The 11186-nt window shown below is 38.7% G+C and overlaps 2 protein-coding genes across 2 annotated transcripts; both read left to right on the top strand.

Annotated features, from left to right (window-relative positions):
• The first annotated feature begins 681 nt into the window (after window positions 1-681).
• LOC126596909 (uncharacterized) lies at window positions 682-4516 on the top strand. The gene is made up of 6 exons (XM_050263605.1): window positions 682-882; window positions 996-1132; window positions 1864-2216; window positions 2676-2772; window positions 2864-3145; window positions 3268-4516. The coding sequence occupies exons 1-6, from the start codon at window positions 741-743 to the stop codon at window positions 4264-4266; spliced, it is 2010 nt and encodes a 669-aa protein (XP_050119562.1). The 5' UTR covers window positions 682-740; the 3' UTR covers window positions 4267-4516.
• A 2390-nt stretch (window positions 4517-6906) lies between these two features.
• Window positions 6907-10521, top strand: LOC126595877 (F-box protein SKIP14-like). Its single transcript, XM_050262265.1, has 2 exons — window positions 6907-8601; window positions 8834-10521. The coding sequence occupies exons 1-2, from the start codon at window positions 7666-7668 to the stop codon at window positions 9386-9388; spliced, it is 1491 nt and encodes a 496-aa protein (XP_050118222.1). The 5' UTR covers window positions 6907-7665; the 3' UTR covers window positions 9389-10521.
• Window positions 10522-11186: the final 665 nt, after the last annotated feature.

Genomic DNA, 11186 nt, shown 5'->3' with positions numbered 1-11186 from the left:
TATAACGAGCTATTCTCTTATTCAGGCGTTAATATTCAGTCTTTTATCTATCTACATGTTTTTCATTTAAATTTTAAATTTTAATTATCAAAATATTAGATTCTATAATCTAAACAGGCAGATCGACGCCTATGCCACATCTAGATGTAAATATTTTTTATGTTTAAAAAAAAAAAATTAGCTCGTTATTTTTTTTATTTTAATTCGTTTAATTACGTAAAGAAGAAACTGTTATTAGCGATTAAAAAGATCATCATGCCCTAGTTCATAGTTATAACAATTAATTGTATATGATTATTTCGGATGATAATAATAATGAATTATAATTTTGCAAGGAAAGGATGCTATTTTTCCATTGGATATGGCTACTCACATACTTTTTTTATTTTTTATCTCTCGCACATCTTTGTTGATATTCTTTAATTAGTTCAATCAAAAGTCCAAAAATTAAGCAGAATATGTGAAAAGTAAAAAAATGTGTATTGATAGCACTACCATTTTCCATTTACAAGGTTGAAGGTTACAACTTACAAGGAACTCCCTTACACGGACCCGTCATTTTCGCAGACAGTCAGACTAAATATTGGACCTTCAAGCCCAAAAAACTGGATTGAATGGCCCTTACCCGACCCGTTGGTGTAGTCAAGTAGTCCATTCGATGGTACCACTCGGCCGAATCCGATACATCTCTGCATTCTGACACTTTTCTCTGTCGTCTGTTTGGCAAGCGAGAAAATCCAATGCCTCCGAAAGGCAAAGACAAGCAGCGCGCCGCCGCGTCGCCGCAGCAGCCGCCGCCTTCACTTGAAGATCTCTTCAGCTCTCTCAATAAGCACATCGAGGAATCCGAATTCGAAAATGCCGTCAAGGTTGCAGATCAAGGTTATAACCTCCTCATCGTTAATTCAATAGCTAATCTCGTTTTTTCCTGAAATTTGGATTGTAATTCCACATTAAGTTGCGTAATTGTGAATTTTTTTGGTAACGTATCGCAGTTCTCTCGATTAACCGTGGCGATGAGGACGCACTTCGATGCAAGGTCGTGGCCTTGATCAAGGCCGACGACATTGACGCCGCCCTTTCCACGATTCGATCTTCCAAGAGTCCTCCCGCGGATTTCAGCTTCTTTGAGGTTCGTAACTTCGATTATTTCTTAGCAATCAGCGGTAAATTTTGGTTATTTTCGCTGCATTATGTTACTTGTTTGTTATTAAGTCTTTTCTGTTCAGCCATTGGTTATATATAACTAGTGAGCTGGTGATATAGAAAAAATTCAATAGCATAGTTACATTGGCACTTCCACCGATATGGTACAAACCCGTGATTATGGTTGGTACATTGTAAAAATCAATAGCATAATTTCATCGGCATTTCAGCCGATATGGTACAAACCCGTGATTGTGGTTGGTACCTTGTAAATTTTCAGGGTTAGGGTTTACCAACGTGTCTGATATTTGTTAGACGAGGTCGATTCACATTTGAATGCAAGAATATCTTAGAAATTCAGAATCTTTATTTTTATATATACACCATATAATTTGTTTATGTATTGATTACTTAGAATGAACCTACGTCTATGGAATATATAGTAGTGTAACTGCACGAAATTTGAAATTACAAATTGCAGGTGGTTAGCGTTGTTGGTTTGAGTGGAATAAGCATAGAATTCCTGTTCAAATAATTACATGTCTCCTCCCACAATTGAGAATTAATTAATCTGATTTGAATAATGTACCGAGAGCAAGTCCATCATCATATTTATCTGATGGTTCTGGTTGTATGTTTAGTTGTGCAAAATGCTTTAAAGACACACATAAATATTTCTCATTGATGTTCTTTTCTTTTTTCTGTGTTCCTAAATAGGCATACTGCTTATACAGAAATAACAAGCTAGATGAAGCTCTCGAGTCCTTGAAGAGGCAAGAGAGAGATTCTGTAACCATGATATTAGAATCCCAGATTTTATTTCGCTCAGGAAAGATGGATGCTTGTATTGATATATATCAGAACCTTCCAAAACCCAAGGTCGAATTGTTAGAGATAAATTCTGCAGCTAGTTTGGTTGCAGCTGGAAGGGCATCTGAAGTTAAACGTACACTGGAAGCACTTGGGGTTAAAGCAACTAACAGTTTTATGCTTGCATTCAACACTGCCTGTTCTTTGGTTCAATTGCAAAAGTATACAGAGGCAGAGCAGCTCCTTCTGAAAGCCAGAAGGTAAAATGTTACTTTTATTTGTTGAATTTGACAACTCCCAAGCAAGTCATATTTTAGGCAGTAAATGCTTTTGGTTGTTACTATTTCTCAGTCCTTAATTTGTACTACAACGCTATAAATTTTGTTTGGATTGATTTTAGAGTATCTTTTGAAGAAATTTTGAGCCTAAGTATCACGGACTAAAAAGTTTTTGTGTAGATCTGGTTTTCCCCTCATTAATCCCCTGATAAGGTCATATGTATGTTTAAAGTGTTAATTATTTCCTCCCTCAGTAATAATTTCTCATGAATTGTTTTTGTATTTTAGTTCGACGTGTCCCTTTAGTAATATTCTTAAAACCACCATTCACTTTGCTACTAAACAGCCTTTCATTGTGTTTATACATTACAAATTGAGCTATAGAAACTCTTATCTGAAAGTGAGAATGAACTGATGGAGGTGAATCACTTGGTATCTTAGAATTGGCCAGGAAGAACTCTTCTCTGATAATGTACCTGAAGACGAAATACAAATTGAATTGGCGCCAATAGCTGTCCAGTTGGCCTATGTTCAGCAGGTAATATTGTAATGTTAAGTAGAATTTTCTCTTATCTTTTGCAAATTTAGGAATCCAATAGCCACTGATGAAAATTAACTTCTTCCAACAGCTTCTTGGGCAGAAACAAGAGGCCGTCGAAGCTTATATGGACATTATTAAACAAGATATGGCAGATGAGGTATCACTTGGTGTGGCAGTCAACAACCTCATTGCTTTGAGAGGTCCAAGAGATGTTTCTGATGGCCTGAAGAAACTTGATCGACTAAAAGATAAGGACAAGCAAAACTTCTACCTGACTCCTGGACTAGACAACAAGCTTTCACCAAAACAAAAAGAATCAATATATGTGAACCGGGTTCTTCTACTACTCCATGCAAACAAAATGGATCAGGTCTTTCTCTTTGCTTTTTATGTCTTTTCGAGTACTATGCTGTGAATCTATCACATAAGTAGGCCATTATTGGTGCTCCAGCTCCCCTTTGCTGATCTCAACTCTTTGCTTCAAATTTACAGGCTCGAGAAATCGTTGCTGCACTGCCTGACATGTTTCCTGATAGCGTGATGCCTGTGTTACTTCAAGCTGCAGTTTTTGTAAGAGAGAACAGGGCTGGGAAAGCTGAAGAAATTTTAGGGCAGTTTTCCGAGAAGTTCCCTGACAAATCCAAGGTGGTTCTCTTAGCGAGGGCACAGGTTGCTGCTGCTGCTGGCCACCCTCTTCTTGCAGCTGAGTCTCTTGGTAAGATACCTGATATACAGCACACGCCTGCCACTCTTGCTACTCTTGTGTCTCTTAGAGAGCGTGCCGGGGACATTGATGGTGCAGCTGCTGTTCTTGATGCTGCCATCAACTGGTGGTCAAATGCCATGACTGAGGACAATAAGCTTAGCGTTTTAATGCAAGAGGCTGCTTCGTTCAAGCTCAGGCATGGCCGAGAAGAGGAGGCTGCCTGTCTATATGAGGAGCTTGTGAAAAGCCATGGAAGTGTGGAAGCATTGGTTGGGCTTGTAACTACAGTTGCTCGTGTGGATGTTAAGAAGGCAGAAGCTTATGAGCAGAAGCTGAAACCGTTACCAGGTTTGAAGGGGGTCAATGTGGATAGTCTGGAGAAGACTTCTGGGGCCAAACACAATGAGGGTGTATCTCATGTTAAGATCACGGAGACATATGATGAGGGGAAGACTAAGGCCAAGGCAAAGAGAAAGAGAAAGAGAAAGCCAAAGTATCCTAAAGGGTTTGACCCTGCAAACCCGGGGCCACCGCCAGATCCCGAGAGGTGGCTCCCCAAGAGAGAAAGGTCAAGTTACAGGCCCAAGAGAAAGGATAAAAGAGCCGCTCAGGTAAGAGGCTCCCAGGGTTCTGTAGCTAGAGATAAACATGAAACTGGTGCCGCTTCCAACACTTCAAACACAAAATCAAACCAAGCAGCTACCTCGAAAGGAGCCTCCCAAAATGCAGTTGCAGAGCCATCCAAGCCTTCTTCATCAAAGTCGCGAAAAAAATCTAGGAACTAGTGATAAGGATCCAATTTTCCGGATTGATTTTTGTGACAGGTTGCAGAATTAGACAATTTAACTTGGTGCCCTAGTGACTAGACAGAGATTTTGTAGTTAAATTATCGGCTTTTTTCTGCTTCTGATTCAAGACGATCAAAAATGACGAATTTCATAGGAAAATGGGTTCAGAACTTGATTTTTATGTCTTGTGAATTTCAGCTGTAATTTGATGTTTCACTCCATTATTCCAATTTGGTGTATTTTGTTACGGATTGTGTCCAACTCTATGAGTTCTTACATTACATGCACCCGTCGGGACACCACTATAGCGTCCAAGTGAGTAATATAAAACCTTTGTTTTTATTTTTCTGTAGCAACGCGTGATAAATTTGACAGTTTTTGTCCCATTTCATGCAAGTCTCTTTATCTCCGTCCCCATGTTACCGGATGCCAATGCTTCATGCGTTGTGAATGCATGCACCAGAAATCTCACGGGCATTTTTTGTGCTTGAGCGGGGAATGGATTTGTTTAGTGGCGTGAAATGTGCAGATGCCTTGGAAGTGCGGATTTCCTTGAGAATGTGAGTTGTGAGATGCTTGCCGAAAGAGCATCTTTGAGAACTCCAAGTTATCAAGATTTCTTGGCCCTTGAAATTGGTCACCCTCCCGTCTCTCTCCTTAACGTCCAAGAAATAAACTTATTTATTTATACATATATTTCCTACTGTTTTTATTCATTATTTTGTTTTAATCATCTCTTTTATATTGTTTAAAAGCCGAAAACATTCTAGAATGTGTTCATCTAAGTGCTTCTTTGTTAAGGTTGATTAGCATTTTTCTGTTAAGTTTATCGACAAAACATTAACAACCATGTCAACATTTTTAAAAGTTGAAGTATTGACGTATTAGCAATATCAATTCTATCATCAACATTTCAATGATATATCTGTATTATATAAAAGTGCAATTAACGCGATTGAGAAAAAAATATCAATCTAGACATTTTTTTTTTCATTACTTCTCCTCCAAGGCTTGGACCATTTCAAAGCCATTAATTTCTTCTTATTTTTCATTTTTATAAACAAAAAAAAAAATCCACTAAAAGTAATTTGTTATATTTTGGTTAGACTATACAATAGATGTTCATTACCTCTCCATTTTCAAGCCCCACATATCAACAACCAACCAATAAACAAAGCAACAAAACAAATAAATCAATCAATTCACCTAAATAACCAAATAAATGAATAAATAAACCAACATACAAAAAGGGTAAAAATGTAAATTCACTTGTGAAAGGGGTTAGGACAAAAAAGGGAAGATGAACTTCCCCAAGGGGTATTTGAACTTTTGACGGAAGAAAAAGAAAAACTTGTGAAAGGGGTAGGGTTCGGATTATCCTAATAGATAATGCCGAAAGCCATCGAGGCCCAATTAAATCTACCACGCGTAAAAGTGGGTCCCTGTGTGACACGTCAGCAACTTGACCGCTTGGAAGCAGGAAAGAGGATTGAAGAATCCTTCAATTGTGTTCGTTCATCGTATATCGTGAGATCAGTTTTTATCACGTATTGTTCATGTTTAATTTTAAATAAAATTATTTAAAATAATTTTTAACCACACAATGTATGATGAACGGACACGATTTGAAGATTCTCAAGATCCTCTTACAAAGAGAATTCGGAGAAGATCGAACCTCCAAACAGAAAGAAACTCTACCAACACATATTCCCAAACACGGCCTCTCTTCCCTCCAACTTACGCTCACCCACCAAACCGTAAACCTCCCATCATCAATGACTTATTTACCCTCCAACAGATGTGCAACGTCAAACGGTCACAAATGGAAACCCAAACCCAAATCCAATTTTTACTAAGACAAAAAGGGTAAAAAAGTGCATTAAGAAAATGGTAATTCTCACTGAGCTCTCGTTTCGTTAATAATATCAGGTAATTTATGTTTTCATACGAAAATATTTGTTGAGTGTATATTGCTTAATTAGATGCCAAAATGTGTTATGTGAGTTATATTTTTATACATTTAAAAAGTATAGTTTTCATAAATAAGAATTTTACTAAGACAAAAAGGAAAAATAAAATACATTAAGAAAATGGTAATTTTCACTGAGCTTTCGTTTCATTAAAATATCAAGTGATTTTTGTTTTCATATGGAAATATTCTTTGAGTATATATTGCTTAACTAGATGTCAAAATGTGTTACGTGAGTTATTTTTCTACATTTAAAGGGTATACTTTTCTTAAACAATGTTCTTATTTATTTGTCATTAATTTCTTAAGTTATAGTGTACAATTTGTAATTCAAAATTTTCCCTTTGTCCAATTTCAAAAAATGGAGACCCAATTGGCAAAAAACCTGAAATACAAGGTGTAATTATTAATATAAAAAAAGATATTAATTAATTTAATTTGGAGGGTGAGAGAGTTGAAAGAGGGCGAGAGATGGGGGCGGGGGAGAAGGCGAGAGGCACTTGGGAATCAGAGCGAAACAAGGATTCCTCCTCCCGCCATATCTTACTGCGAAGAAGCAGTAACTCTTTCCAACTACCGACACGTGTCCTTCTCCCCACCCTCTCTCTCCTAAATTGGACAATTCACCCTCACCCTTCACTTTCTCTCTCTTCCCTTAATATTTTTCTCGCCTCTTTTTTTTATTATTTCTACACGTTTATTCAATTTTCTAGGCGTTTCTCCTTCTCTCTCTCTCTCTGAACTCGATCGACAAGCGCTCGTCCTCTGTTCGGATCGATTCCCCACCTCGGAAAAGAGCAGAATGTTCTGAAAGCCCTACAATTTCAATCGAATCGAGCAGAAAGCTGATATCTTTTTCTCCTTCGTCTTCTTATTCTGCGAGGGTTCGGTACCAGGAGGCGGCTTTGGTTTGTCGATTGCGTTCGTCAGAGCAAAAACTAGGGTTGGTGGTAATTGTTTCGATTTGTTTCTGATTTGATTTCATTTGGGTATCCCTTGAATTATCAGTTTCTCCTTCCAATTTATCGAAACTTTGTTTCTTTGATCCGTTCTGTATTGTGTATCTGTTTTTTTGTCGTTTCGTATAAACCCTAGGTTAGTCGAATAAAAAAACCCCCAAAAAAAGTTAAATTCTTTGATTCTTATCTCTGTAGATAAATTGGTTACGGCGTTGGTTTTTTCGTTTCCATTCCAGCGGATTTTAGGTTATTTGCAAGAGACTCTGTGAAATTTTTGGGCGTCGTTTTAGTTTGCCATCAGAAATTGAGGGTTTTCTTGTTAGATCTTCCTTCCCCTTGTTACATATTTTTCTAATTTTTCCCACACTTACTTGGTTAATCGAAAAAAAAAGAGAGAAAAAGGGTTCAAAAATCTAGGGTTTGTGTATAGACTTATGTAGAGAGAAATTTGGTCGGGGTGTATATTCAATGGCTTTGAATTTTTCCCATCGACCAATCTTTCCGGGGCATCTGTCCGAGGACAATTTGGTTTCTCCAATGAGGATTGCCAATGGGTACCTCGTGGAGGGTATACCTGAGAGGAATGGAGATGGTTTCGGTAGGCCTTGGCATTCAAACCGGGAAGTGAATGATTGCTTTGATTATGGAAGAGATAGATGTGATAGGAGTTGCTCACAGGATCCAGTTTCGAATGACATTCTTGATCTATTGCCTTCGGACCCTTTTGGCATGGATATAAGTACCACGTTTACTGCTATCACGGGCTGGCTTGAGGATTTGGAAGCGGACTATGGTGGTTACAGAAGGGATGAGGTGGGGACAAGTAATGATAACTACGAACTTTTCGCGGAATTGAATTTTATCTGGAATAATGCTATGAGGTTCCAGGCATTCCCTGGGAAAATTGGGGTTGATCACAATGCTAATGTAGCAAGTGGATTCTGTGGGTGCTCAAAAGAGAAGGGAGTTGGTGATGCGTCCTTACACAGCGATTTTGGATCAGCATGTCCAGTCGCTGATGTTCTGAAGTTGGGCAATGAAAGTTGTGGCTTTTCCAATCAGCAAAATGTACAAGTCCAGCATGGCTATGGGATTTGTGCTGGTGGTGATGGAGGAGCTCCTCACGGGGCGATGATGTTTGCCCTTAGTTATCTGGGGGTGCAGGATCTTCTTCATGTAGAAGGTACTTGCAGATCTCTCCATTCTACAGTTCGCGGTGACCCCCTTTTGTGGAGAAATATTCACATAGATCAACCGCTGAACGAGAAGATTACCGATGATGTTCTCTTGCAATTAACCGATCGGGCTCAAGGAAATCTGCAGAGCTTGAGCCTAGTGGAGTGCCCAAGGATCACTGATGATGGTCTGAAGCGTGTGCTTGAAAGTAATCCCAGGCTAACCAAGGTTAGTTTTTGGCTTCTGGAGTTTATCTCAACAATTGCTAGCGTTTTTTCCTTCAATTTTTTTTATTATTGTCTCTTTACAAGAGATATATATCTCTGCACCACCATTCATGGTTATTACTTGTTTACCTTAAATTTCTTTGACTTGTGCTCAAAGTTAACTCTAGTGAAGAAAAATTTGATTGTTTTTCAAGCTCATTAACTTCATTTAAACGTTCCCTTTGTTTGTGCAGTTGAGCGTGCCAGGATGTACTAGACTCAGTATTGAGGGCATCGTGAATAGCTTAAAGGCTTTCAATTCTAAGGGTGCACAAGGTGTGAGGCATTTACGAATTGGTGGACTATATGGTGTGACACAGAAGCATTTTGAAGAATTGAAGTTCTTGTTGCGAACTGACAGTCAGATGCAGCCTAATTCACGCAAGCCACACTTTTATCACAGAGGGAACTTTTACCTGCCCTCTGATGATGATAGCGACATTGATATTGAAATGTGCCCCAGATGCCAGAACCTGAGGCTTGTCTATGATTGCCCTGCCGAGGCTTGTCAAAGGAAAGAACATCCAACTCAGGTATGCAGGGCCTGCACACTTTGCATAGGGAGGTGTATTCAGTGTGGTCGGTGCGTTAATGATTGTGAATATGAGGAAACATTTTGTTTGGAGTTGCTTTGCTCAGATTGTTGGAACCAGCTACTTGAGTCTCAAGAGACACAGGACGGAACATACGGTCCATCCAAACCTTTTGTTCTCCATGAACGGAATGATACCTTTGGTCGGCATGGCTAGGTTCTGTTGGTTCTGTAGATCTGCTGGTTCCGTATTATGGATGAGTAAATTACAAGGGGTTACTAAGGTATCCAATCAGTTTAAGATTATGGTTCCTTTATCTCATACCGCTTGGTCAGCTGGCTTTGTTGGGTTTAGTCTATTGGTTGACTTCAGCTTTGGCGGTTTGTATCTCATCTGGGGCTCCGAGCCCACTGCTAGTACGTCGTGATGAATAGAAAAAAAAATGTTAAAAAATAAAAACAAAAGAGATGGAAATTTTAGGGGTGAACGAGATTGTGAACAAAGTTCTGCATCCACTGTCCACGGCAGGGAATTTTGTTCTGGTGATTCCGTTAGTTGGCTGTGGCATGAATAAATGTTCTACGAGCAGTATGTTCATTTGCCTTTGAATATTGTGTATGAAGTCTGTTAGCATCTAACCAAGATGCGAGGTAGCCTACCAGAGCAGTAAACGGTAGGGAACTACTACTTGTAGAGAGCAAAGTGGAATGGTAACTTATTCGTTGTACATCATCCATTGTGCTCCGTGAACTCTATGCTGGCGCATGGAAGCGGTCGTTGGTTACTTGTGAAGTGTTCGAAGCGTGAAGTAGGTGGGTTCTCGCAGTCATACAAGGAGTTACGTTGTTCATTTTTTCCAGTTGTGCAGCAGTTTATGTTTCGAAGATTGCTGCTGCAGTAGCATGCTCTTCTGTGACCTGTTATTTGTGATGAAGCCCTGAGCAGGACTGGATCCTCTACCTGGCTTTATACACTGTACTGATTTTCCTCCATTGTCATATATAATGCCACTCCACATATTTGTTCTTGTTTAGTCAAGAACGAAGCTACTATTGTTTCCTGCCACCGGAAACATTGTTGTTCATAAAAGACGGGGCATGTACGTTGTTAATAAGAGACGGGGCTTGTACGTTGTCCATAGAAGGCCGTGCTGGTACATTGTTCTTGCTTTGGAGGACGACTTTCGTCCGTCTCAGTTACGATTTATGGCAACTTCACTGTATGTTATCTTTCGTGTGTGCATTGAGCACAAAGTTATCAGCTTCTTTTCGGTCGAAACGAATGTTGTAAAATGTACTTTGGCAATCAAGTTATGGTTTTATGTAAAAGTGTTGCTCTTGCTATGTGTATTCTCTATTTTCCACTTTCCTTGGATGTATTATTCTCTTTATCTTACGATTTTCCCACATGTTCTTTCATCTTTTATATTTTTCTCCATTGGCACATACGTTGATCGTTGAGGCCATAATCCTTTCAATTGTTGATCCTTTGAGCATGTTTTGTGACAATGTTGTCCCTATCGAAGTTGGGGCAGAAGTAGACTGTTCTAGTCAATTTGGTTACGGATTTGTGAGATGGAGAACTTACCAGTTTCACAAAGATTTGCAAATACTACACCGGAACACAAAAAGGGTAATACTACAGAGACTAAATTTGTAGACTAAATTATGTAAACTAAATTATATGTAAGTTAATGATTGGATTATTACTTGAATGCTGATAAACGTACTCGTTCATATTGGTGAGACATCATTTAGCTCGTAAATTTTATCTATAAATTTAGTCTTCTTAACATTACCCAGAAAAAAAGAATGCATCTTACTTACAAAGCCGACCCTTCAAAAGTTTGCTTAGCTCCTACTCTTCCTCGAAGTGGAGGCAAGGAAGAAGTGTGTTTTGGTTATGTATGAGCATCACATTTACATCTTATTTTATATTTTTAAGATATGTAAATATGAGTTATACCTCAATTCAGCGTATGTAAATTTGAGATCTAATTTTTTTTGCTTTAATT

Source organism: Malus sylvestris, chromosome 13 (assembly GCF_916048215.2).
Source record: "Malus sylvestris chromosome 13, drMalSylv7.2, whole genome shotgun sequence".
Lineage (NCBI taxonomy): Eukaryota > Viridiplantae > Streptophyta > Magnoliopsida > Rosales > Rosaceae > Malus > Malus sylvestris.
Note: the sequence above shows the minus strand (reverse complement) of the source record. Positions and strands in the feature narration are given on the sequence as shown.